Source organism: Kalmanozyma brasiliensis (assembly GCF_000497045.1).
Source record: "Kalmanozyma brasiliensis GHG001 unplaced genomic scaffold PSEUBRA_SCAF12, whole genome shotgun sequence".
Taxonomy (NCBI): Eukaryota; Fungi; Basidiomycota; class Ustilaginomycetes; order Ustilaginales; genus Kalmanozyma; species Kalmanozyma brasiliensis.
In genome coordinates, this window is record NW_015961951.1 from 254152 (window position 1) to 279921 (window position 25770).

Consider the following 25770-nt stretch of genomic DNA (forward strand, 5'->3'; position numbering starts at 1 on the left):
TAGAGACATCGCTTTAAGCGATCCCCCTTTATAGATGCATCGCTGGACGCGATTGCCCCCTTTGTCGAATTACGCTCCTCGGTTACTGCGCAATGGAATGATGTCACGCATATTAGAGTGGATGGCCGCGCTACAAAGGGAACGTAGCCCCATCTGACAAGGGCAGCGGAGCGATGACCAAAACCCATCCCGGACTCATGGTTGCTCCCTTCGCATTCGCACCGCTGGTGGATGCGCAGCAGTTGCTCGTGCGCGCCTTGCCCGCCTTGCGCTCGATCCGGTCCATCTTGCGCTCGTGTTTGCGGTCGATCCTGTCCATCTTGCGCTCGTGTTTGCGCTCGGCACGCTGGCGCTTGCGTTCGGCCTTGCGCTGTTTGCGCTCGAGCTTGCGCTGCTCGCGACAGAGCTTTCGGGTGGACCTATCGAGTTTCTGTCCGTGCGCCTTGTCGTTGTGGGAGGAGTCGCTGCTTGAGCTGGAGCTGGAGCTGGAGGAGGAGGAGGTGGCCGAAGCGGTTGATCCCGTGCGTTCAAGCTGTGCCTCTGCGGTGAGGTTGGATCCAGGCAAGAGAGCGCCTGGACTCCTGGCTGTGACCCGCAGCCCATCTTTGGCAATCCACACATCCAGCTGGCGGACGGAGAAGAAGCTCGCCTGCCACACCTCGAGAGCCTGACAGATCTGCGGGTCCTTTTTCTTCTTCATCCGCTTCTCGATGGCTTTGGTGACAAAGTAGCCCGTGGCACCCATGTGCATCGTCATAGGCGCCACGTTGGAGAAGATGCTCTGCTTGCCTGTGAGACGACCGGCTGCGGTGAGGTCCGAGAGGAACCGGGCCCAGTCTGCAGCGCTCACATTGCGCGGCGCGAGGATCGGGCCTGGGTAGAGAGGGTCGAAACCGTCCGAGAGGAGCTGCTTTTTGACCTTGGTGGTGGCGCTCGCAATGTACACCTCGTCGAACGCCGACCGAGGAACAGGTGGAGGCGGGCGCGTGAAGCTAGGAGGAGCAACCGAGGTGGAGCTGGAGAAGCGCATCTTGAGCCGAAGTTCGAGGTCAAGCGTGGGCAAGCGGGTGAGTCGCGCGTCGTACGCTGACGGCGCCCAGTCCGATGAGATGGCATAGGGGCTGCCGTACTGCGCAAGTGCGTTCATGGGAGCCAGAGGCTGAACGGCGTTCGAAGAGGAAGAGGCGCTGGGAAGGTATGAGGACGACAGCTTGTCGTCTCGCTTCCGCTGGTCCTTCTCCGTGTACTCGCCACATTGACGGCTGTCGTTCCGAGCGGGAGCATCCTGCGGGAGGGTGAACTGTCGAGTGGAGGAACCAGCTCCACCAATAGCGGCGTTGTAGCTCGGAGGCGGCGCGCTACGCTCATCCTCATCGGCTGATTTAGTTTTGGAGTACATATCTTGCCTTGCCTTGGTCGTGCAACTGAGGAATGTGGTGCAGATCAGACGAAGCGACTTGGGAACAGCAAGCCAAATATATGTGCAGCACAAACCCTATCGGCTGTCCGGCAGCACGCTGCGGCACGCATCGCCCCAAAGACAACGAAGTCCCGAGTTGCGACATCCGCCGGGTCGGAGACAATGACTAGCGCCTGTCCAGCTCGGCACGCGATAAGCAGCCGAGCCTGGTCTATCCGAGATTCATTCAGGCACTTCACCAGTCTACTCTCAAAACACCATGATCACTTCGAACGCCTTTCTGACATCAACCACAACTACAAACACTCTCGAGACTTCGCAAATACCCACGAACGATGCCCTAGATGATGTCTGTGATGTTCAATTGACGATTCAAAGGTTGTAAGGGGAGCCAAATTGGAAGCAAAACTTGGCAAAATTAAACAGACACTTCGCCAGTGTCGCGTTGTGCCGCGTTCTAACCCCATCGTAGGTGATCCGGTGGTGGCGAGCAGGCCGTCAAGGGCGAGGCGAGATACCACCATATGATACGAGCGTGCTCCTTGACCCATGCAGAGACCAAATATGTCATCAGCTGCAAGGCCGAGTGTGAGAACAAAGGGCAATCAGCGAGAGCCTCTTTTTTGGCGAACTCGGGCCCTAAAGCAGCGTGTCTCGGCTGAAATCTGTGTAACCACTTCGAGCTCGTTTTGCTGGCTGACGAAGAGTCCGCGACTGCGGGTCTGAGCTGATATACGCGCTGTTATGCTTTCAAAGCGCTGTTTGACAAACTTTCAGGCGAGGTTGGAAGGGTCAATGTGGTGCGACTGCTGATGAGAGTGATGATGGTGGTAATTGAATGAGACAGTGGCGAGCAACCAAAATTTGGAGATCGAGGATTGACGTGGCCGTTCTCGCATCTACGTGAATCTCGGATCTACGTGATCTACGTTATCAGTCTTGTAACCTATCTTTGCCACTTGTCGCGAGATTCATACATCCTGTCACCTTCTTTGTTGGCGGTTCGTATTGATTGAGAAGCGGCGAGAATGATGAAGTGGGAGCTGAGAATCGGGGCCCCACCTCGGCAACGGCGAAATTACTGTGACTGCTTGACACGCCGAGATGAAGTCAGCATTCCCTCCACACCCTGGACCACACCGGTTCAGCAAAGCATTCGATGAGCAAGCCTCCTTCGCTGCAACCTCACATCAGCGCCTGTCAATCTTCCCACCCTCCGACTTCTTCGAGTTCCACCTTCATCCACGGAGAGGAACCCACGTCAAGCGTCCTGAACTTAACTGAATCTTGGACGAAACTGGTTCGTTGTCTGCTTGGCTTCTCATGGCCACACAGCTCGACCAGGTCAAGAGAGACCTTGTCGGAGGGTCCTCTGTAGGTCCAACCTCAAAGCCACCGCAATGGCTGCACAAGCTTCTCGGCACAGTGCCAGGGCTGCCAGCGGACGCTGTCCCTCACAACCGTCCCAAACACGCTGAGCTTCAGGCGGCGATAGCAGAAGCAGCGTACCATCCCGCCATCGAAGCTTGTCTTCATCTGATCAATGTGAGTGATCTCGCATGCTCATCTTCGGTCTAACCACAGAAGACTCACTGACAGGCCCCATCGTTCCTTTGGCTTTATGAATCGGCAATAGGGCGACTTGTACTCGGCCCACTTTCTGGTCCGAAAAGCCCAGGGTGGCAGCCGATACCTCGACTGGCTACACGCCATCCTGCACAAGCTGGAGGGAGACTTTCGAAACGCAAAGATGTGGTACACCGATCTTGGCAACAGCAATGCAGGCGCTTCGGGCGGCGAGAGAGCGAGAAGCTCCGAAGAATCCAAGGGGACAGCGGACGTCTTTCGCCGCTTTCACGCGTTCTGGCTCGTACCGGCGACGAACGGTGGAGCAGGCCAGAGGGAGAAGGGTGGAACCCTCGACTTGGAAAGCTTGAACGACCTGCCTCGACAGGTCCAGCTGACAGCGCATGGTCACATCGATCTCGTCTTCCTTACGACGCTGGCACAGAAGGCGGCTACCTCGTCTGCTGTCGGAAGCGATGCCGTCCAACGCGACATCGAGAAGCACCACCGCTCGACCACCGAAGCCGAAGACAAGATCAAAGCTTCACAGTCGGCGTTTGCGCTCGACGAGCTCCAGTCATTGTTCGAGAAGCTAGTCGACTCCGAAAGCGCGCAAAAGGCTGTCAGAGGGGTTACGCAGCTCGAGCTCCTCTGGATGCTTTCCGCGATGGTAGAAGACTTTGGTTGGCGGCACTACGGCATGGCGGATGCGGTGGAAGCTCTGAAAGTGGAGTCGACGCCGGCGCACCAAAGTCTAGACGATGACCGGAAGAGCAAAGCTTCGAACATGGTCTTCAATCCCAGTCAGGGTCAGAGGATCTTCTGAAGCTCTGGTGGCGACCGTCCCGCTCGAAATAGCATAGAGCTTCTCAGATTTGTCTGCGAATGCCTGCTCATCGAAAACTGTGTACATTGATGTCGGCAAAGGGGCCGGGCATTTCCATGAGCTTCGTGTTGCGAGTCAATCTTTTGAGGCGTCTTGTGACACCGCCGCTTGCGTGAGCCTTCTTCTTCGATCTGCCTCTTGCATCAAGTGGCATCGCATGCGCTTGTGTCTGCACTGGATGCTGCCAATGTCGAGGTCGCAATCGCTCATATCCGTTCCATTGCACGAAGACAAGGTTGTACAGAGCACGGACCAGTATTTCGCTGTGTTGTTCCGCGGAGTGAAAGGTACCCAGGGTGCTTCGAAAATCCACCTCGCACGGCTCACCATAGCCGATGTCTAGCTGAGAGCAAGGAGATAAGAAGCTTCTCTGGTCTCGCCCTGATACTTGAATGCTCGAAAACATCATCCGATCTCGCACCTTCCTTCACAACCCGTACCTCTCATCGACCCATTCAAAATGGCTTCGTTCCATTCATTCAAGTTTGACCCCGAGTTCCTTCAGGTCGCTGGGCCCATGCTCGCCATCGCCGCTCAACGCCCGCAGCCGAAAGTGCACGAGATCGAACTACGCCGCACCAACCTCGACACGCTTCTTCGCGGACTCGGCGTCGGACAGCCAGAGCAGCACGTCACCAAGACGACGCACACGATCAAGACGCGCGACGGTGCCAGTATCATTGTCTACGAGATCGCGCCCAAGCAGCGTCAGGAGAATGGTGCTGCTGTGCTCCATGCTCACGGCGGTGGCATGCTTGGCGGATCGGCAGACGCCTTCATCGCCTCGGGATCCATCGCTCACTATGCGCTGGCGAGCGGCCTCACCATCTTCAGCGTCGAATACCGCCTTGCGCCGGAACACACGCTCGATGGGCTGGTCAATGACTGCTACGACGCCTTGGAATGGCTTTCGTCCAACGCGACGTCACTCGGGGTGGACAACAAGCGGATTGGCGTGTTTGGTGAATCGGCGGGAGGCGGTATCGCAGCCGGCGTGGCTCTGCAGGCTCGAGACCGGGGTCTGTCGCCACCGCTGCGCAAGCAAGTGCTGATCTACCCCATGCTCGACGACCGCAACCTGACGCCCGATGAGCGGCTCGTACCCACGGCGATTTGGACGTACGAAAGCAACATCACCGGTTGGTCGGCTCTGCTCGGCAAGGACGTGGCTGGCACGGACAAGGTCGACGAGCTGGTCAAATACGCCGTGCCCGCTCGAGTGCACGATCTCTCCCGTCTGCCCGACACCTACATCGACGTCGGTCAGCTCGACATTTTCATCGAGGAGGATCTCGAATATGCTCGAAGGCTTCACAAGGCGGGTGTTCAGGTCGATCTCAACGTGTACAAGGGCTTGCCGCATGCTTGGGAGCTGTTCGGTGGTCAGAACATCTCGGTCGGCCAGAAGGTTCTGGCGGAAAGGATTAGTGCTCTGCAGAGCATTTAAATCGCGCGAGAGATCCTCGATAGCATGGATCGACAAGCTCGTTCCGTTCAAGGCTGGCGCTTGGGCATTGAAATGAAAGACACATCTTGCATTGCTGCTCATCGTCGCCCGGCTCTTGCTCGTCGTGAATTGATGAGCCGCCAATTCGGCAATCCATTTTCGTGTTGTGGAGAACCTTGGGTCGGCCAGCCTGGAACCGAATCGGCAACAAAGCCGACCTAACAATGTTTCGATTTTCCGTTCCGCGGAAACCACCGCCCACGCCGGAGAAGCGAGGGGCTTGGCGCTCATCACCAGGGTGGTACAGTCGGATGTCGGATGGTCGTCAGTCGTACCGAGGTGAGGCGAGACCGGGGATGGCGTTGGCGGCGTTCTTGGCCTGGCGCAAGCGTGACGGATGTGTGCATGGAAGCCCCGTTCGGGAACCTGCACGCGCTTCTTTCCATTGTCAGCCTGTCAAGTGTCCCATGTGATGCATTGTTCTACCCGCACATATATAAGGCAAGCGTCGTGAGCAGACCTCTGCTCGTCGCACTGTTCTCACCCGATCGAACAGTGAGCCAGAATGTTGGCACCCCTAGCAAGCGCCTCGTTGGCCTTCCTCGTCGTCTACATTCTCCTGTTCTTTGCGCTATGCGTGCTCCTCACCGTACGCAGAGCACCGCAAAAGCTTCTGTGGTTGCTTATGCTCAACCATGTGTTGCTGCGACTCGCGGCGCAATCGACCGGCCTTGCGTTCGCCACGCGCGAACGAGACATCCGCAGCCTCATCGCGTACTCGCTGCTGAGCGCGCAGGGGCAGTACACGCTTCTGCTGTGCTTCGTGCACACACTCGTGGCATGGCAGGCCGAGTACTGGAAGCCCAAGGTCAGCCGATCTCCAAGTCGATGGGCGAGTGGAGGGGCGGAATGGACCTGGTTGGTCGTCGGGTTTGATTTGATCCTTATTCTGGCCGATATGGTCATCGTCGCCGGCGCGGTGCTTAGCGGGACCACCTACTCTGATCCATCCCGCACGCCGAGTCAGATGCGCGGCAGGCTAGCAACGGGCAAATGGTTGCGTACAGGCGGTCAATCTGCATTCTGGCTGCTCACGCTCGCCTTGCTTGTACCGGTTTGCATCACGATCCACCGCCATCGACGCCGTCGCTACGATCAAAGCACGGAGAGGGAAAGCGACATCTCGCTGGTGAGCAAGGGTCAACCGTCGCACGAGGTGGAGAAGCGACCGTGGTTCGGGCATGCTGTGCTCGGACTGCTCCTGCTCACATGGCCGTTCCTCGTGGTGCGCGGCATATGGGGCGTTCTACAGGCCGCTGTGCCCGATCTCAACGTAAGTGTCCCCCAGCTCGGCAGTGTAGCAGAGATCGAAGTGATGCTGACATGGATTTTGTCGTGGAAACAGTACTTCGACTCGGAAAGGTACGACGCGGATGGGTTCACGGGTCAATTTGTCGTCGAGGAGGCGTGCATGGTGACGCTCATGGAGTTTTGTGCCGCTGTGCTTCTCACGGCGGTCTTGTTGGTCTGGCGTCGGGGACCTCGGCACCGCGACGACTCTTCGGAGACCACTGTATAAGTCCTTGATGCAAAGAAGTAGGTTCCATACTCAGTCATATGTATCACTCAGCGCGTTCAGACGCTGCAGCATTGGGATTGAGGGCGCTCGAGGGTATAAAGTGAGCAAAGTGCGAACCTAGCGCCACACAGCAACAAAGCGAAACTCGACGCTCCTTCTCGGCTTCGCACCCTCCGGCACCTCCCCTCCACCCTTGACCCTATTCACGGCGCAATGAGCTCCATACAGCGCCTCGCCTTTCTCCTCCTGCGCCGAATCGTAGCACTTGAACACCAAGACCTCATCGTTGGTCTGCTGGGGCACAAAGTGCCACCTCTGCCCTCCATCCTCGTGCACATCGTATCCGCACCCGTACGGGCTCGCCCATCTGGAAATGCACTTCTTGTCCAAGCTCCTGTAATCAGCGATAGCCAGGGGTTTGTCGTACACAACCCCGCCCACGGGTCGCCAGAGGTTGATGATCATGGTCCTGCCATAGTTTCCCGCTAGGTCAGCGTCCACTGCCTCGTGCGGGTTCACCATCGCCCCATCCTTCAGCAGGGGGGGATGTCCAGCGATGGCCATAGCGCAAACGCGCTTGCCCTGGTACGGATCCTGGTCGATGTGCGCGAACACCGCGGGAGGTTCCATGGGCTTATCGAATCGCGACTCCACTCCTTGAGGTCGGGACTGACGCTCGTATCCATCCGCAGAGGTCTCAGATGTTGTCGCGGTGGCTTGGCGTTTTGTTGCGTTCCATAGAATCACCTCGTCCGCACCCGTGATGCGCTGGATCAAGTCGAGATTTTCGCGAGCGAAAGCGGTAAAGGCGGGTTGATCGTCGATGCCGTGTTGTGAGAGGACCGAGCTGTGGTGTGGGACGATGGCAAATCCGCGCGATGCGAGATGCGAGCGGATGAGCGGAAGCTGTTCGACGGGGGACAGGGAGCGAAGGTGGTCCAGCTCCGGTCGAAGCGAATGGAGTGGCTTCCAGAAGGGCTTTTTGGGTCGCTCGTGACCCACTTCCAGGTAGATACGCGCATCGTGGTCGAGCTCGTCGTCGGGAAGGGTGAAGTTGAGCTCGCCCAGGATCTCGTCACTGTCTGCGTTGTCAAATGTGACCGTCATGATGGCAGTGGGCGGTGAAGGAGAGATGAGGAAGAGCGAAGGGAAGAGAGGGTGGGACGAGCCTTATCAGAAGTCGCAGCTGTCAATTTTAGGGTTTGAGGCCAAAAGTGCGGGGTTCGAAGGCGGGTGGCTGGCTGCCCGGCTGCCCGGGTTCTCGACAACCAAAAATCCTCGCCTTTGCTCTGCAGCGCGATAAGCCGGTCCAACTTTGCACGCTCAACACAGACACCTTCTCCGCACACCATTTGTGCATATGTTCCCTGACCTTTTCATTACCAACAAGTGTGAACCCTAGAGCGCAACGAAAGCGTACAGTGCCATGACAAAGCCACTGAGCGCCGCACCGACGCGCACGTTGTGCAGCTGCGTCCACCTGTTGAGCAATGCCTCGGCCTGCGCGACGTCGATCGGCTGCTTGCCATTCGCCGCCTCTCGGAGCGCCATGAGCTTGCTGTTGGTGGGCAAGATTGCGATGACGGTAAACACGATGAGACTGCCCGTGAAAGCGGCGGATCCCAAGATGAGCTTCTTACGCTGTTGCCAGTTGCCGCCGCCGAGACGCTTGGCGAAGGCAGTCTTGTCATTGCGCGGGTCGGTGGTGAGCGCAAATGTGGCCAGTGAGACAGCGGTTAGGAGCGAGAGGGCGGGGATGACGTAACCCGCTTTGAAGGCGCGCTCCCATAGCGTGAGGCGTTGGGCGATGGAGAGGTTGACATGGACAGCGGCAGGGCTAATCTTGATCCCCTGCGCATCGAGAAAGTGCGTGTTGATCAGGAGTGGGTAGGCGAGCGTCAGACCTGTTGGACACGAGAGACAAGAAGTGGCTATCAGCATCAAGCTTTTCATCATAGCGGGCATCGATGGCCGACTTACCTGAGACAAGACCCGAACAGGTTAGGCCAACGGCTGCAGTTAGCGGAGCCAGCATGGTGTCCGAAGAGAGATGAGAATCGTTTGAGATGGGGGTTGGTCCTGCTAGGGGATCTGGTGAGTCGGAATCGTTGATACTGTGACGGCTAGGAAACACAGACTCAGGTTCAAGCAGCCTTTATAGGTCGTCTACACGACCTGGAGCCGGCGACATGGAAGCCAATCTGGCTCAGCTTGTGTTCCACGTTCTCGAAGCTGGACCCCTTGCCAACCCATCCCGCGGTCGAGTCTAAAAAGGGTCAGGAACCCAACTCACAGCTGCAGCGCACGCACGGCCCCTCGCTTTTTGCGGGCAATCCCGCCATCCCGCGGGCCGCGGCGTTTCCGCGCAGACCCTCTTCCGCCTCTCCATAACATCGAATTGCAACTTCATCCCCCCACTCGCTCAAGTCCGAAATTGGGATCAGATCGTGCGCTTCAGGTTGGTCACAATTCACGCTGGCACCGTTGCCATGATGGGTCGATGAATGCTATTTAGAACGGAACAAGTGAGGTGACTACAGGACAGGGACGACGGCTCAAGCATCAGCGGCAATCGCTGTCGACGTAGGTGGGACGACGCTGGTGGTCATGGCACTGTTGGGAGCATTGGCCGTGCTCTGCTGCTGGTTGGGGTAGACCGTGTCGCGAACGTGCTTCTTCATGTCGTAGGTGTTCATTTCATGGACCGTGAGCTTGTTCTCCTTGGCAGCCAATGCGGCGTCGTGTGCGCTGAGGGACGAGAAGCCAAGGCGCTCGTTGAGGTTCTCGAGAGCGGCGGCGGATGCCTGCTGAACGCGTGTAGCGCGGGGCTTGCGGATCTCCTGGTAGAGCTGGAGACCCGCCTCGACGTTGTTGGTGAAGTTGTACTCTTTTGAAAAGACGATGCCGAGGGCAGCCGCATCTTCAATCGCCTGGCAAGCGCCTTGTGACTGGTGAGGCATCATGGGGTGAGCAGCGTCGCCGAGGATGCACGTCTGCTTCTTGTACCAGTGCGAGTAGGGCTGGTGGATGTAGAGACGCCAAGGCTTGCGCTCCACCGAGTTCTGGATCAGCTTGACGCAGAGCGGGTCGAGCTTGGAATAGTCGCCGGCCAAGATCTCCTCGGGAGGCACCTCTTCGAAGACGAATCCTTCCGACTGGTGCTTGGTGAGCTCGGTGGGCATGAAGCAGTAGAAGGACACAATGTCACCGCCAGCGCAGGGGCTCATGACAATCTTGTAGTACTGGTTGAGGTCGGCTTTGGGGTAGCCGCCCCAGAACTGAATGGCAGGGTCGGCGGCCCAGGTGAGACCAAGACGCTCCACTTCCTCTTTCGAGACGTTGCATCGGTAGCAGGTTTGTGGTGCCGATTTGACATCGGGGGTGACGCCAATGGCAACGCGAGCCTTGGATCGAATCCCGTCCGATCCGACAATGAGGTCGGCGACGACCTTGTTGCCGTTGCGGAAAGAGATGGTGCCGGTCTCGGTGTCTACGTCTTCCGCGATATGGTCCATGACGATCTCGACAGGTGGGCCCTGGCCCTCGGTAGAGATGGCGGTGTCCATGAGCATCTTGTGCATGTCTTGACGGTGAAACATGTTGTAGACGTTGCCCCAGGTCTTTTCGTAGTCGTCCAGGTGGTACTGGTTGAGGATCTCGCCCGTGTTCCAGTCGCGCATGGTGAGCTCCATGAGTATGACGGGACGACCCGAGGGCACATCGACGTTCCAGTCGTGCAGCCACTGGGTTCCGTTGGCAGCGCAAGAGATGGAAGCGCCCACCTCGACGTCGAACCCACGACGCTCGTAGACGGTGCACTTGTGTCCTGCACGACGAAGGGCGAGTGCTGTGCTGAAGCCGCCGATGCCACCGCCAAGAACGGCGACATTGAGCTGCTTGAAAGAGGATGATCCGGACATGTTGGAAGAGCGCGTCTCGATGATTTGGCCGGATGGTTGACACGATGGTTGTATGCTGAGACGGAAGACGGCGGAGTGGATGACAAGGAGACACGGAGCGAGCAGGCCTACTAATATAGGTGTCAGGAGACCATCGGAGGGTCCGCGAGGCTGTTGGTCAGCATGCTGGGACCTGGAACAGAAGCGGATCGGTCACACGGACATGGTCCGATAGCCAATGAGACAGCATTGTGGCGGCAATCGCGCCGTGCTGTGTGGCTTTGCAGAGTGTGTTGCAAGTCACAAGACGGCTTAAGCGGGCTGAAGCATCCATCACATCGATCGATTCCGCTTCAACGTTAGCAAGACTAGCTCAGGGCTCAGCCAACAGTCGAGGGAAGGGACCACCGGTTGAGTTGGCTTTGGCTCTCAATTCACGATTGAGTGACCAAAGCTGCCTGTCGTCGACTCTCGGTCTGTCACAGTAGACTGCGGTGCGGTGCTTGGCGAAAAAGGGTCAGCTGGGCAGCAGTCGAAGAGTGCATTTGGGCCCAATCAGCGAGCCGCGGACCGTCTCCGCGAATCTGGTCCGGCTACGGGTGAACCCTGATTTTGAAGACCCCACCCTTCGCGTTGCCGCTGTTACTCCATATCCGCCCTATGGGACCCTTTTCGCTCTTCATGATAGGGCTTGAGGGACGAGTTTGACTCGACATTCTCGGCTGATAAGGCCAGACCGGCAAAGAGGCAGGCAAGCTGGGCACAATCCCTGTTCTCATCCTCTCCAGCCAGCCTTGACTCGGCATCGCCCGTCCATTCATCGGTAAGCGACCCGATGCAGCCATTGAGCTGTCAGCTGATGCGTCGGATGCAAAGATAAGAGAGTCGCTTTCCCCGCAAAATCATCCTGCATGCAAAGTAAGCTCTCTTCTTGTGCGACAACCTTGGCTCTTCCCTCCTTGCAGCTCCTCAACCACCGCCACAATAAGACAACTTCTCGAGCTTGCAAAGTCCGCGCATCGTCCCCGTCTATATAACTCAAGCCCTTCTTTCGGCCATCGTACGCGGCGATCGAGTCAAGTCGCTCCGCATCCTTCATCTAGCCGCCCGTACCTATTGTCCCCTCTGCCTCTCGGTTCCGACGTCGATCTGCAATCCACTGACATATCCCGCGCAGCCGGCGATTTCAAGCTGTTCAACACCCGCAACTCCCCCACTCTGAGCCCTGGACAGTCACGCTTCGTTGCTGCCCGGGGGATACCAGGTCGCCTTTCTACCGTTGGCCCAAAGCTAGCTGTTTGGACCAGGCATCCTCATCACCTCACCATCCGCAACCATGGATACAACGCACATCTCGCCCACAGCCCTTGCCAATCAAGCCGCTTCGGGTCCTTCCAGCAATCTTCAGGAGAGCAGCAGCAGTAGCGTCAAGAACCTCAGCTGTCTCCAATGCCGCAAGCGCAAGACACGATGCGACAAAAAGTACCCTTGCTCGCCTTGCGTCATTCGCGGTGATGCATCCTCCTGCACTCAGGTCCAGCAGACCATCGCTTCCATCACCACCTCATCAGGCGCACTCACTTCTCCGACGCGAGAAATGGCACCCTTGCTTCATCGCAGCTCCTTTTCCGATCACCATGTTCCCGGTGTCTCTGCTTCGGGTGCCACAGCTGCTGCTCGAACATCTTCGTCCTCTTCTTCAAAGCTAGATGTTCATGATTCCGACTTCGCTTCCGACCGCTTCATCAGTCTAGAAGCAGAGCGTTTCTATCGTCTGGAAGCCCGCATGGACCGCATGGAGCGCTACCTATCCACCAATCGTCTACAAGGCAATGACGCTCGACTTGCTTCCACCACCTTCGCTGGCGCCGATCAGCAGGACGACTTTGAAGTCTCGCACCCCGGTCACTCCAAGCAGGAGGTTCCCGTCGGCCAAGACATCCAGGACCTCTTCGAAGATGCCGCCATGGGCCGCAAGCTCAAACTCAAAAGTCTCCCCTTTGGCGCCGTAGACGCCGCCATGGATGGCGAAGTCAAGGACTCCGAAACCGACGAGGAACACGTGCTCGACCAGCGATCGGCAGACTCTCCCGCAGACGTCGCTTTCCGCTTCGCCCAATTCCTTCCCCCCAACACCGACATCCTCCTCGACTTCTACTTTGCTCAGGTGGACTGGACCACGCGCGTCTTGCCTCCAGAAAGCCCCACCGACTTTTTGGAGCTATCGCAGATGAAGCCAGAACAGCTCGCCACATCTTCCGTTCCGAGTGCCCTGGTCTGCTGCTACTTTGTCGTCATCGCCATCGCGCTCCACTTTTCAGAGGCCACGCTGCTCGAAAAGGTGGGCATCTCCAAACGCGAGGCTTCCCGACTCGCAGATACGCTCTGCACAGGCAGTCAACAGCTGCTGTGGTCCTCCAACTTCCTTCAATCCCAACAGCTCGAGCATCTAGCCTGCATCTGTTTGCTCGGTGTCTATCAGCACAACCGCAAAGAGCAGTCCGACGGTCAATGGGCCCTTCTCGGCTCGGCCATCAAAGTGGCCCAAAACATCGGTCTCGCTCGATTGGACCATGGCGGTGCACCGCACAAACCGTCGGCGAGCATGAGGACCGAAGCACGTCGGGAGCTCGGACGACGAATCTGGTGGAACTTGACGTGGCTCGACTGGTCGCATTCGGTGGCCCACTTTGGTGTCTACTCGGTTCATCCTTTGCAGAATCGCACCAACCTGCCCGCTAACGTCGAGATCCACAAAGACAGCCTCACGCTCCATTCTCCTGACGTATACACCCACTCTTCGGCCATCACGATGCGCATGCGCTACGTTACCATCTACCGCGAGATTGTCGATGTGTCCAACGAGCGGCCTACGCTCTCGCGTGCCCAGATCCATCGCTTCGTAAGCAAGCTCAACGAGGTGCATGACTCGACGCCCGCTTGTCTGCGCTACGCTCCGGATCGCACCTTTGAGAAGCCAGACCAAGCGATGGAGTCGGTCATGCTCGAACTTATGTACCTCAACCGCATCTTGCGGCTGCATCGCATTCACCAGCTTTCGGGCTTCACCGATGACGAGTGGCGGTTTGCACGCAAGGCCTGCCTCTCTTCGGCCAGCTGCATCATCCGCATCTTGTCGCTCCAGGATAGCGTCATCCACAAGTTCTGGCTCAGCACTTTCTACCTTCTCGGGGCTGCGATGGCGCTCGTCATGGAGCTGTGCTGCGCACGGCAACAGGACCTCGACGCGACCTCGATCCGCGCGAGCTTGTCCACGGCGGTCTCGTTGCTGTCCAAGGCGGGGCCGGGAAGCGAAGCGGCCCGCAACTCGCGACGCATCCTCAAAGAACTGCTCAGCGCCGAAAACAGGATTCGAGCTGCATTCGCTCGCTTGGGCGGCCTGGAAAGGATTGCCGAGGAGAGGCTAGATACAAGCGGAACCAAGGACGTCTTCTTGGATGTGCTGCAGAAGGTCTTTAGCAGCACGTCAAGATGCAAGCGCAAACGGGGCATGGACGAAGGCTCGATCGGTGCGCATCAGGCGAAGCGTCGGATGGAAGCATTCGATTCTGCGCACCACACGCGCGAGTCGAGTGTGTCGTCAACGGCAGGCGGGAACCATGTTCGTGCTGCCGATGGGAATGGACATGGGAACGGCGCTGGTGGTGGGATGGGTGGCATGGAAGGGGCGTACACCTGGTTGGATTCGGACAACTTCTCTAGCTTGGCAAGCGATGTGGTAGGCAAGCCGGTGGAGGCATTGTCGGTTGGTGACGGCACGGTTGCGTCGAACGAGAGCGACTGGCAAGGGGAGCAATCGCTCTTTCCTTCGCTAGACGGGATCTTGTCGGGAGCGTTGTCGATCGATGAATGGCTGGGCTCGTCGTATCCGTTCGATCATTTGTAATGGAACTGCGCTTTCCTGTCCTGTCTGATCTCTGATGTCGCGCACGTATCAGGCGTCGAGAATCTTGCCATCCTTGATCACCACGTATTCGTCCCCGATGGAAAAGTGGACGGTGGCTGGGTTGGTGAAGTTGGTCGAATCCGCGGCAAGGACGGTCGCTGTCTCTGGATCATGGAAGAAGCTGCGTGCGTCGTCGAGGCTGGCAAAGAGAAAAGTGGAGCAACCATCGACTTGGGCAATCTGCACCGCATTCTGTGGGTCGAGCACGTCTGGACCGAAGATGGACATGATCGGGTCTTTGGCCTTGTCGCTCATGCAATGGAACTGTACGGGCAAACGGCATCTCGTGTCAGCGCTCGGAAGAATGGTTTGTGTCGCTTGTTCGGGGTTCTGACGTACCTGACTATAGGAGATGCAGTTGTGCCTGAGAAGCACAGGAGCAGCGAGAGCACCGTGCGTCTGAGCATAGTAGCGCGAGAACTCTTGGTCCGACACGCCTTCTTTCTTCGTGAGATTGACGGTCACTTTGACCACCTTGGCCCACTGGCCTGGGCTCGCGGACGAGGCTGAAGCTGACATAGTGAGGATAGTGTGTGGAAGTTGTTGGTCCATCCAGATGGCGCTTGAGATCACAACAGCGGTCTCAACATGAAGAAGACCGAATGGCAATAATCGGGTCGGCTTGATGGCGCAAGAAGCAAAAAGATGGCTCGAGCGGGTAACAATGGCAGAAAAAGCAAGCTCGGAACATTCGTGAGTCCCTTTGTGCAGAGCAGCGCACATCACACAAAGGGACTGTCATCGGTAATTCGTCACCCTCCGCCAATCTCAATCATGTTGCTGCATGGCGCCTGTCCAACAATGCCATCTTTGTGCGATGCTACTCGTCCAATGGAAAAGCGTAGACGAACGCTGCCTCCGCTGTTTCACCACACCACACCAGCGTCCTCCATTAGCTTGCATAGCCGAGAACCCACCAATTTGGCCTCTGTTGGCAAGATTGCCGCTTTCCACCTCGGCTAAGCGCCCGACCCCGCTGTTCTTCTTGTCGAAGGCAAGCATCGGCCAACTTGACGTGCCCTGTGCGAGCTCGCCGGTCACCGCCTGTACGAATCAGCTAGCCGAGCCAGGCCATATGGAGGCCAAGGCCGGTCACCAAGCTGCTCAGGTGACTTGATGCCAATGCGTTCTGTGCAGTGACCCGCCGGCCCTTTGTCCAGTGTGAAACTCCGCAGACATTCATGCGTGCCACACATCAATGACCTTTCGCTTTGCTGAATGATCTCCTGTTGCCGCTGCTCCGGCAATCTTGCTCCCGCTCTTCTGGTCGAGAAACCTCAAGCTCGAGGAAAAGGAGATCTCGGAAGGGTCGCCGGTGCTCGTTCATCGCGCTTGAGCATATATAGAGAGCAAATCGCTGCCTCGTGTCGACTTCCCCGTGTACGCTACCCCCCCTTCTTTGCCACCCTCGTCATCATGTTCAAGTCTCAGACGCTGCTTCGGAGCAGTCTCTTGGCGGCGCTCGCTTTGGCCTTCGCCATTTCTGCCACCGCCTCTCCCATCGCTTCTCAACCGTTCGCAGACCTTCTTGCCAAGCGCGAGTCGACCAACAACGCCGATGACCTTACCGTCGACCTCGGCTACTCCCAGTACAGAGGGACATTCAACTCGAGCACCAACATCAACTCTTGGAAAGGCATCCGCTTCACCGCCCCGCCTACCGGCGATTTTCGATGGCAAGCTCCTCAACCTCCTTCCCTCAACCGCAGCAACGTCATCGACGCTAGTCAGTATGGCTCGCAGTGCCCTCAGAACCCGTTTGGAAACCCTGAATACCAGGTCACTTCCGAGGCTCTCGAGGCAAACGAGGACTGCCTCTTCCTCAATGTCTTCGCCCCTCAAAATGCCAGCGGGCTGCCCGTCATGGTTTGGATTCACGGCGGTGGGTATGGCGCGGGCAATGGCCAATACGATTTCACCTCGATCATCAACGCCAACAACAACGATTTCGTTGGCGTCGCCATCCAGTACCGTCTTGGTGCCTTTGGCTTCCTCGCATCCGACGAGCTCAGCCGCTATGGTGTCGTCAACGCTGGTATTCTCGATCAACACTTTGCCTTGCAGTGGGTCCAGGCGTACATCTCGCAATTCGGCGGCGATCCGCGCAACGTCACCATCGCTGGTGAATCGGCCGGCGGAGGCTCCGTGATGCTCCATTCGCTTGCTCAGGGTGGTACGCTCGGCACTTCCCTCTTCAAGAACGTCATCGCCGCCAGTCCCTACCTCCCGCTCCAGTTCGGATACAAGGACTTTGAGCCTTCGCAGTCGTACTACGCCTTTGCCGCCGAGGCTGGCTGCTTCAATGGCACCGCTTACGGCAAGACGGCTCAAAACATCTTCGAGTGCCTCCTCACCAAGGACACGCAGACACTTCAACAGGCTAACGTCAAAGTATCTGCGAGCAGCTTCTTTGGCACGTGGTCCTTCCTCCCCGTTACGGATGGAAAGTATATCCTCAGCGTCCCCTCGCAGCAGCTCAACGAGCGACGGGTCAACGGAAAGCACCTGCTCGTTGGCAACAACGCTGCCGAAGGAGGTCTCTTTGTGCCCAGGGACATCGACACGGAGGAGAAACTCAAGACGTGGTTGAGCACCTTGTTGCCGCTCTTGACCAAGGAGGACATCGAAACGCTCTTGCTTCACTACCCCGTTGACACGAGTGTCACCACCAAGTATGCTACCAACGGCTTCGAGATGCCCGACGCCAACAGCGTCTCGCCCGTCGCCACCGGTCAGCAGGCCAGAGCCGACGTGAGTTACACTTGATCCTGTTCATCGAGTCCGTCTCCCTACTTTTGAAGCTGACCTAATGATTTCCTCTTGCGATCGTATCTCCCTCCGTGCAGAACATTTATGGCGAGCTCACGTTCGTCTGCCCGAGCTACTGGATGTCGGAGGCCTACTCTGGATCCGGCCGTGCCTCCTACCGCTACCAGTACAGCGTCGTCCCCGCTCTGCACGGCAATGATGTGGTGGGCTACTTTGGTCCCCCCTCCGCCGTGCAGTCTGCCGACTTTGTCAAGGCATTCATGAACATCTACGGCAACTTTGTCACCAAGGATGACCCGTCCATCTCGGCTGCCCTGGCGTACGGCTCCAATTACAGCGCTTCGGCTGACTCGCAGCCCAACGCGGCAGAGAATTGGCCCAAGTACTCGGCGCACTCGCGCTATCAGATCAACCTCAATCAGACCGGCGGGACCCCGGAGAGCATGCCCTTCCTCTCAACCAATGCCACTGTTTTGACGGATCCTGGCCTGAGGAATGATTTCACAAAGGTCGACGCATACAGCTGGGAGGGTTACCGCGGTCGTCGATGCGACTACTGGAGATCCATCTCCAACTTGCTGCCCAACTAAGCGCGGTGTCTGTTGGCGCCTTGTAATGATCATGACTTGCAATGATACGGCGTCAATGTTGACAAGAGCCTGCATGTGTGGTTGCCGCGGTGGTATGTGTGTGCCTGATGACGCCGGCGGTGTCGGCGTCGACATGGGAAGATTCGGTGCATGGTCGATCAAGCCACGCGCCGAGTCGGTGCTCGTTCGCATCTTGAATTTGCTTGCTTTACGTCTTGAGATTGCTTCTTTACTTGCGCAACAGCACCTCACCACAGGGTGTAAGAAACACCGCATCCTCCCTCTCGCTCCACTTCAACCAATCCTCTCTGATCTGTTCGACCTGGTTGTGCGTCACCAGCCCAGTCTTCACCGCCTTCTCCTTCCATTCGTCCGCCGCGACGCGTTCGGCCCACATGTGTCCCCAAAACTGGGCCGCCGCTGGACCGCCACTTCCCAAGTTGCTCGATGAGAAGCTCACCTGTTCGGATGCATAGCCGGCTTCCAGGGCCCAACGGACGAGTCTTCGTCCTCCATCGGGTTCCGCGCCGATCGAGCGGAACACTGCGCCTGCCGTATCGAGCCATAACTGCGTGGTGGGCAGGGAAGGGTAGACGATGGATGCGGAAAAATCGCCTTCTCGCGCAGCGACGAGACCGTCGGGTTTGCACACGCGACGCATCTCGCGCAGCGCCCGCACCGGTTCGGGCAGATGCAGCAGCATCTGGTGGCAGTAGACCACATCGAAGGTGCTCTCGGGATAGGGCAGATCGTATGCGGATGCGATGGCGAAGGTGCATCGTGAGCCCAAGTCCGACTCGGGCAGACTGGAAAGACGTTTCGCCGCCGAGCCGATGACATCCGCCGAAGTGTCCACCCCGACAATGCGACCGTTGGGGATGTGCTTGAGGAACGAAGTGGTGATCGTGCCCGGTCCACAGCCTACATCGAGAATGTAAGCATCGCGTTTGAGGTGCGGCAAGAGAAACGCGGCAGAGTCTTCAGCGGTGCGCGAGGCATGCGACCGAAGCACTGCTTCGGAGTGGCCTTGCGTGTAGGTCTGGCTCTTTGTCGCAGTGTCGCTCATCGTAGTGAATTTGGCAATCTGGTCCACGAGCAGCTCTGTGGATCGACGAAGATGGTGAAGGCCGAGAGACAGGCTGTGCGACTGCGAGTGGAGGAGATCTCGGCAACGACACCGCCCTGAGCTGCGCGGTCTGTATCATAAAATCACGGTAATGCATATCGAGCGTGCCGAGCAAAGCGAACGTTGTCCCTCAGCATTCGAGCGCTTTGCTGGAGTACCGCACATGCGCTTCTGCGACACGAAAGCAGCCGGACATTCTCAAGGTGCTGTCACGACGTCATGACACTCTAAGTCGATATGGTATACTCTGCTGTCCACGCAGGCTCTATGGCAATTTAGATGGAGCAAACAAGGGTATCAAAAGAACAAGCAAGTGTGGGTGAGATCGAGACGATCCCGTGGTATAAAGAAGAAGCACACTGATCGCCTTGGCATGTGAGCCAATCTACGTCAGCGAAGGGCGAGGAAGACCGCTAGCACGGACCGCACCAGGCGACGGCAACCGGCTGCGTCTCACCCCGTTCGGAACGGGCAAGCTGTCGGCGACGGCTCGTGCTCGCAACGACGTTGTGCTTGCGGTCGCCCTGAGACTCGGCAGCTTGGATGGCGCAATACCTCCTCCAACGCTCCGAATCGCCTTCGAAGGGGTGGACGTGTAGAAGCCCTCACTGTAGCGAGCCGGAAGCCTGGCATTGCGAGCTGCAGAAGCGTCCTTCAACGGTGTGGCATCGCTCGTGCTCTTGCTGGTCAAAGTCAGCGGTCGCAGGTTGGCGAGGCTCTGATTGCGTCTCATTGCCAGCTTTGTTGCAGATGCCCCACTTTGACTTGCGCTGCTGTCAGCCTGTGCAAACGGTGGTGTTGCGGATTTGGCTGGAAGTGGCAGCGACGGTCGCGACGGCTTCTGAAGCGAAGATCGAGCGGTCGGGACAGGAAGCGCACTGCTCTTTCGGCGCAATACCGGACTAGCACGGACAGCAGGCTGCTGCACCATGCTTGGGCTCTTTGACGCCGAATCGACCGCTGCAGGCGCTGATTGAGGTGCGAGCTCGTTGATCTTTGGGAGGGTAGTCGACGGCGAGTCATCCCCACTCGGGTGCGACCACGTCGAAGTGGTAGAGGCATTGCTGGATCGATCGAGATGGAAGCTCGTCCAGATCTCGGACCCGGCGCGGGTGTCAGGGGTGTCTTGCGCCCTAGCTGATGTGTCGTCGGCTGTCATAGCTTGATCCCTGTCATTATCGTCCTTGTAGTGTGGTAGTCTCGTAGTCACATCGACAGCTGAGGTGCTGACCAACTTCGGCGAGACACGGCCAGCCATCAGACCCTCTTTCCGGCCACCGTGACCGATCGTTCCGCCCGTATCGCTGATGATGGTGTCATGGCCTGTGCTGTGTCCGATCGTGTGATCAGTGGACGAGAGCAGCTCATCGGCTTGCTCGAGGATGTCCAATACGCTGCTCCTCGAGGCAGGTCTGGAGCCGGAGCGCTGGTGAACTGTCTCTTGCGAATCGCTGCTATGTTCCGCGTCACCGGACACGCCTCCACTGGCCTTCGGAGAGGTCTGCTTCTCTGCGCTTCCTGATTCGTTGCTGGCACGTCGCATCATCGCAGGACTGAATCCAGGCTTGGACCGAGAGAAGCGCGATGTGATCGACTGACCGACCATCATGTCGAACTCGTCGTCCAGGATCGCCTGGTGGGAGAGGTCGCCGGTGTCCAGGTCCACATGAGAAGTGAGAAGGATCTCTTCATCGTCGCTCGCGTGGGTCAGGATGCTGAGATCAGGACTCGGGGACCGCACCCGGAGCGACAACGGTGATGAAGCAGCACCTTTCGAAACGCTGACAGGCGAACTTGACTCCGGATAAAGCGCAACGCTGACGTTGTCGTTGCTTTTGACGGAGGCACCTTTGGAAAGGGCACGGCGTTTGAGACTGCTTGTCCTGCGCGGCAAGCTGGGAACGATGGAGCTCTCACTGTCGCCTTCGTCATCCGAGCCCGCCCAGCCTGCGCTGCGAGAGACGCGCTGTGCACGGATGCGATCCAAGGCAGCCGAGATGCGGCGAGACCTCGCTGGGATGGAAGCAATGACGCGGTCCATGCTTGAGTCGCCAGACGCCTTCCCTTGTGATTCGATCGCGACCGACGGTACCTTGCGTTTGGCGCCGCGCGAAACCTCGAGCATGCCGGATCGCTCCGCCAGATCTTCAAGGTTGGCATTGACGTCCAAGTCGGATTCCTCGTCACTGTCCGTCTCGTGGCTCGGTGCAGCTGCGGCAAAGTCGCCATCGTCACTGCGTCGCCGACTGTAAGAAGACAGACGCGGCGCTCGGATTTGCGAGGGCCACAGACCAGGCTGGTCGAGCTCGGCATCCAAGTTGTGGGCGCTGAGGATGGAGGCAGCGCTCTTTCGACGTCGCAGAGGAACGTCAACCCCACGATAGGCGACCTGGAGGCCAGATGAAGCAGCGGGGCCCAATCTTGCCTCGCTCCCGACCTGCACATCCGTACGATGGAGTTCATCGTCGACGGTGAGCGAGTCGGAAATCGCAAAGGTCGGCTCGGTGGGCGATGCTTGCGGTGAAGTCTGCATGCTGAATTCGGCATACATCCTCGGCTGTGGCTGAGCCGAAGAAGGGCTTCTGGACAGAGACCACGGATTTGTGGTGAAAATGGACGCAGCGTCCTCAGGACCGACGCTCTGGTCTGCTCCGATGGCGACCGGCCAACGCGTGCCGTATTCGCCAAGATCGGGGGACAACGTGCTCGTGTAGCTGATGCTGCTCATCGACGTGCTTCGCCCGGAGACCGCATCTTCAATGGGACTGCCAGAACCCATGTTCGACAAGAAGAAGGACTGATTGTCGATCGACATCCGTGCCTGCCCTGCAATGACGGACGCTGCATGGTCGTGGATGGCGAAAGGGCGGTAGCTCATGGAAGCAAATTGACTCGACATCTGCTCGCGCGCACGATGAGCAGCGTCGGCTTGTCTCTGCTTGGCGTGGGCGTTGGCTCGGATTTCGCGCATAGACATCGGTCCGGTCGCTGTGGTCGCTGTCGAGGCAAGGGACACCACGGAGGGCTGACGCGAGCGCATATTGTCCGAAGCGCGGGCAACGATGCTGGACCAAGTCCCTCTTCCGGTCAAGTCCATGGGCGACACCCCTGCTGGCATGAACGGCGGCAAGCTTGGGGAGAACTCGTAGAAGGCGTACGGATCGGCACCGTCACCGGCTGTCGAAGGGGGCGCATCGTCTGACGTCGATCCGTCCTCCTCCTCTTCAGTAGGTACCAAGGTAGAAAGGAAGGACCGGCTTGGCTTGGAGGACAGCGATGCGGAGCGTTGAGCCAAGGAAGGGCGGCTTCGCAACGCGGCTCGCTGCTCTTCGAAGCCGAGACTCTTCTTGCGGCTCGGCTTGGTCCTCTTCCGTGGCACGTCGTCGGCCGTGGCAGCATCGCGCTCAAGCTCCGAGTCAGACACCTCGTCACCCTGAGGGTCTTCGATGCGAAGGACAGGTGCAGTGAGGCGGGACGCCACAGTGCTGGCAGAGAAGCGATATGCGTTGTAGATAGAGTTGAAGTCGCCATCGGCAGTCTCCGTCACGATATCCTTACTGCCAGCAAGGGAAGGAATCGTCTTTGCGCTGTCAGAACGGATGAGCGATGACTCGGCGGTGGCTGGACCGCGTGAGTCATCCAGCGACACCTCTTGCGATCCGGATGGACTCAGAGTGGGAATTGAATCCGAGTTGGGAAGCTGCGGCTGGACGGCACCACTGCAATCTTGGTCGATCGAAGGTCTGCGCAGCTGGCCGTCGAGCACGTGCGATTCCCTTCTTTGCGTTGTACCACCCGATCTCGTGCTGGGTTCCGCAATGTCTGAGCCGCCAACCCGCTGGCCCCATTCGCTCGCTTCGAGATCAAGAGCGGCCATGAGCTCGCTCATGCTCCTGGACATGCTTGCACTGCGCTGATGATTCGGTCGTTCTGCTGGACGTGTAGCGACATGCTCCCGCTCGCCTTTCGCATCTCGTCTGGTTCCAGCTTGCTCCGAGCCCGGTGATTTGGTGGCCCTTGTTGTGTTCGGAGAACGCAAGGATTGCTCTGAGCTGCGTCGCAGGAGAATGGGAGCACCCAGACCGACTCGGGCCACAGCGACACTGGGAGGCAGAAAGGCTTTTCGATTCGGCTTCCTTGTGCGGAGGGTGCCTTTGTTGTCGGCGAGATCGAGCACATCTGAGAGCGCGCCGTCACTGCTGTCTTCGCCTCGGACAGGATCGGTCTCCACAGGATGATCCGATGCAGTGTCGAGGATGGTGCTGAGGACTTTTCGATGCATTCGGGAGCCCCCAGCAGACGATTCTGAGCGATTACTGGCTCGCGAGCTATTTCGTCTGTGCGGGTGCAGGCTCGATGTGGGAGGAGCACCGAGAGCGGAGGTGGGGGACGGGAATTGCTTGGAGATGCCGCGAATGCTGATGAGCTCGTCCTCTGAGAGATCCGAGGTGTTGCTACGGTCGCTCGGGGTGGGAAGCAGGGGTGAGGATGCTAGATTCGGGTAGTTGCTTTTCCAGCTGGAGCGACCACTGGCCGAAGATCGTGAGGAATCGGCCGTCTTTGTCGAGGCGTGACTGGACCTTCGTGAGGGCCAGAAATCTTCTTGCGTAGCGGAGGGACTGCGAGCATGCGGCGAAGAGAGCGGCTTGGGGGGAAGCGGCAGGCTCGGAGGCGGACCGAGAGGTCTACTAGTCGCTAGAGAGGAAGGTCCTGACTTGGATGAGTCCTTGCCAGAATTGTGCTTTGAGCGACGATGAGAAGGGACGTTCGCAGGCGCACCCGAGCCACGACGCGAAGGAGGACCTGAGGATGTCTCAGTGGCTGAGGTAGTATGTAGGCTGTGCGCATCATCATCGTCTTCCAACAAGCGTCTCGACAATGAGCCAGAGTCTTGGGAGCTACTTGCAGCGTCTTCGGAAGCAAAAGAGGGGCGGGAACGTTGCCGCGCGTGATGGTCTGGGGTAGACTGTCGAGGGGGAAGCGGAAGCTGCTGAATGTGGCCTAGGATGGTACTGTCATTGTCCGTGTCTTCGTCGCTGCCGCGGGAATCGGGAAGACATGCGGTTCTTGTAGACGAGGCGAAAGCTTCAGGTTGCTCGGTGAGCTCATCGACGCCGACCCAGGTGAAGCGATTGAGGCTGGCAGGCAGAGCGTCCTTGATGCCGAGGCCTGCGGCGGCTAAGAGCTCAGCCCTTTTCCTCTGACGAAGAGCGAGAACCTTGCTGCGGACGTGAACGCTGTCGTTGTCGTCGAGTAACTCTACGCTCGTGGATGACAGCGACGGTTCCAGCGCCCCTAGATTGGTCATTGTGTTGAAGGTGACCCTGTTAGCTCAGAGGAGGAGCATGGAGCATTGAGTCGAATCGTGAGGTGGACGGAGAGAGGATCTGGATTGCCTGAACGCTCGAGCTCTTGCGAAGCTTCGCGAGGAAGAAAGGGATGATCTGATGAAGGCTTTCCTTTGAGAATGTCGGGGTCGGTCGACGAAGTGGGCTGCCGGAAATGAGATAATGTGATAACCGGATAGCTTGAGGAGATGTGTCACAAGAGGTGCAGGAGAATGCGAAGGTGGGAGCGAGGTTCCGACGGAATCTAATGATGTATCAAGGTGGTCCCTTGGCTTGCATGCAGGAGGCCGGAAGAGATGAAGCAGGGAAGTGCAGGAAGGATTGTACGACAGAGTCCAGGCGAAGTAGCGCGGCCAGATGGTTGATGATACGATGGAGCAAAGGTGACCGAGAGGTCGGGTATGAAGGTGAGTGCTGCCGGTGCTTGGGGGGTGGTAGTTGAGAGCACGTGTTGAGCCTAAGCTGCACAAGGTTCCGAGCAGGGTCGAGAGAAAGTTGTGTTCCGGGAGAGGCGTTGCGAGAACAAGGCGGACAGGGGGTGGAGTCTGAAGGGAAGGAGGTCGAGATGGTGGAGGGAGACCAAGATGCTCCCATCTAGTTGCATACGAGCCGAGTGGGTGAATGTGACAGTAGCGTGCTCTCATTCAGAGTAGTTAGCTGCACAGCGATACAAGACCAATCCCCATTGTCTGTCATGCGGCGGAGAGGGTCCAATGCAAGGTTTGGACAGGCACACGCATCCACTGCACTGTGATTCGCCCACTTGTCGCGGCCAGGTCCGCAGTGACCTTCTCAATCTATGTCGGGTCAGGCGTGTCAGCTCAGTCATCCGACGAGACGAGCAGCGACAGGCATCGGAACGGCTGCAAGGCTGAGAAAGGCAGCTCGAATGGCGTGGGAAGGCGATCTAGAAAGCAGGGTCCTTGGTGCATCGCAGATCGCCGGCGAGCAAAAGTCATCGCCTTGTCATAACGCAGAAAGAGCCTTAACCAAGGTGCTGCTGCTGCAGCGGCGGCCACACCTTGTGCATGCTTCCACACCGAGGCCAAGCGTGCTTCCAAGCGAGGCCCTCTCTAAGCGGGGTAGCCGAAGGCAAATTTCAAGGGACTGACTGCCCTGAAACCGTTCTGTTTGCGCCTTCTTTTCTTTTTTTAAAAAATCAAAACTTGACTA

General features: G+C 58.1%; 12 protein-coding genes across 12 annotated transcripts; 5 read left to right on the forward strand and 7 right to left on the reverse strand.

Moving 5' to 3' along the window:
• Positions 1-130: 130 nt before the first annotated feature.
• On the reverse strand, positions 131-1399 carry PSEUBRA_001132 (Protein of unknown function DUF4646; the record flags this gene model as incomplete). Its single annotated transcript, XM_016434427.1, has 1 exon — positions 131-1399. One exon carries the CDS (start codon positions 1397-1399, stop codon positions 131-133), a length of 1269 nt encoding a protein of 422 aa, XP_016294170.1.
• Positions 1400-2743: 1344 nt separating this feature from the next.
• PSEUBRA_001133 (uncharacterized protein) lies at positions 2744-3812 on the forward strand (the record flags this gene model as incomplete). The annotated part of the gene is made up of 2 exons (XM_059464567.1): positions 2744-2965; positions 3057-3812. The coding sequence occupies 2 exons, from the start codon at positions 2744-2746 to the stop codon at positions 3810-3812; spliced, it is 978 nt and encodes a 325-aa protein (XP_059320875.1).
• Positions 3813-4332: 520 nt separating this feature from the next.
• PSEUBRA_001134 (Alpha/beta hydrolase fold-3) lies at positions 4333-5319 on the forward strand (the record flags this gene model as incomplete). Its single annotated transcript, XM_016434398.1, has 1 exon — positions 4333-5319. The coding sequence occupies one exon, from the start codon at positions 4333-4335 to the stop codon at positions 5317-5319; it is 987 nt and encodes a 328-aa protein (XP_016294172.1).
• Positions 5320-5884: 565 nt separating this feature from the next.
• On the forward strand, positions 5885-6898 carry PSEUBRA_001135 (uncharacterized protein; the record flags this gene model as incomplete). The annotated part of the gene is made up of 2 exons (XM_059464568.1): positions 5885-6652; positions 6725-6898. 2 exons carry the CDS (start codon positions 5885-5887, stop codon positions 6896-6898), a joined length of 942 nt encoding a protein of 313 aa, XP_059320876.1.
• Positions 6899-7015: 117 nt separating this feature from the next.
• Positions 7016-8005, reverse strand: PSEUBRA_001136 (uncharacterized protein; the record flags this gene model as incomplete). The annotated part of the gene is made up of 1 exon (XM_016434424.1): positions 7016-8005. The coding sequence occupies one exon, from the start codon at positions 8003-8005 to the stop codon at positions 7016-7018; it is 990 nt and encodes a 329-aa protein (XP_016294174.1).
• Positions 8006-8296: 291 nt separating this feature from the next.
• On the reverse strand, positions 8297-8933 carry PSEUBRA_001137 (Protein of unknown function DUF1772; the record flags this gene model as incomplete). Its single annotated transcript, XM_016434428.1, has 2 exons — positions 8297-8802; positions 8879-8933. The coding sequence occupies 2 exons, from the start codon at positions 8931-8933 to the stop codon at positions 8297-8299; spliced, it is 561 nt and encodes a 186-aa protein (XP_016294175.1).
• A 520-nt stretch (positions 8934-9453) lies between these two features.
• Positions 9454-10818, reverse strand: PSEUBRA_001138 (FAD dependent oxidoreductase; the record flags this gene model as incomplete). The annotated part of the gene is made up of 1 exon (XM_016434417.1): positions 9454-10818. One exon carries the CDS (start codon positions 10816-10818, stop codon positions 9454-9456), a length of 1365 nt encoding a protein of 454 aa, XP_016294176.1.
• Positions 10819-12133: 1315 nt separating this feature from the next.
• On the forward strand, positions 12134-14704 carry PSEUBRA_001139 (uncharacterized protein; the record flags this gene model as incomplete). The annotated part of the gene is made up of 1 exon (XM_016434397.1): positions 12134-14704. One exon carries the CDS (start codon positions 12134-12136, stop codon positions 14702-14704), a length of 2571 nt encoding a protein of 856 aa, XP_016294177.1.
• Positions 14705-14752: 48 nt separating this feature from the next.
• Positions 14753-15283, reverse strand: PSEUBRA_001140 (EthD domain protein; the record flags this gene model as incomplete). Its single annotated transcript, XM_016434423.1, has 2 exons — positions 14753-15028; positions 15104-15283. The coding sequence occupies 2 exons, from the start codon at positions 15281-15283 to the stop codon at positions 14753-14755; spliced, it is 456 nt and encodes a 151-aa protein (XP_016294178.1).
• Positions 15284-16180: 897 nt separating this feature from the next.
• Positions 16181-18123, forward strand: PSEUBRA_001141 (Carboxylesterase, type B; the record flags this gene model as incomplete). Its single annotated transcript, XM_016434403.2, has 2 exons — positions 16181-17515; positions 17611-18123. The coding sequence occupies 2 exons, from the start codon at positions 16181-16183 to the stop codon at positions 18121-18123; spliced, it is 1848 nt and encodes a 615-aa protein (XP_016294179.2).
• Positions 18124-18352: 229 nt separating this feature from the next.
• PSEUBRA_001142 (Methyltransferase type 11) lies at positions 18353-19189 on the reverse strand (the record flags this gene model as incomplete). Its single annotated transcript, XM_016434419.1, has 1 exon — positions 18353-19189. The coding sequence occupies one exon, from the start codon at positions 19187-19189 to the stop codon at positions 18353-18355; it is 837 nt and encodes a 278-aa protein (XP_016294180.1).
• Positions 19190-19634: 445 nt separating this feature from the next.
• PSEUBRA_001143 (uncharacterized protein) lies at positions 19635-24557 on the reverse strand (the record flags this gene model as incomplete). The annotated part of the gene is made up of 1 exon (XM_059464524.1): positions 19635-24557. The coding sequence occupies one exon, from the start codon at positions 24555-24557 to the stop codon at positions 19635-19637; it is 4923 nt and encodes a 1640-aa protein (XP_059321119.1).
• Between the last annotated feature and the right edge of the window lie 1213 nt (positions 24558-25770).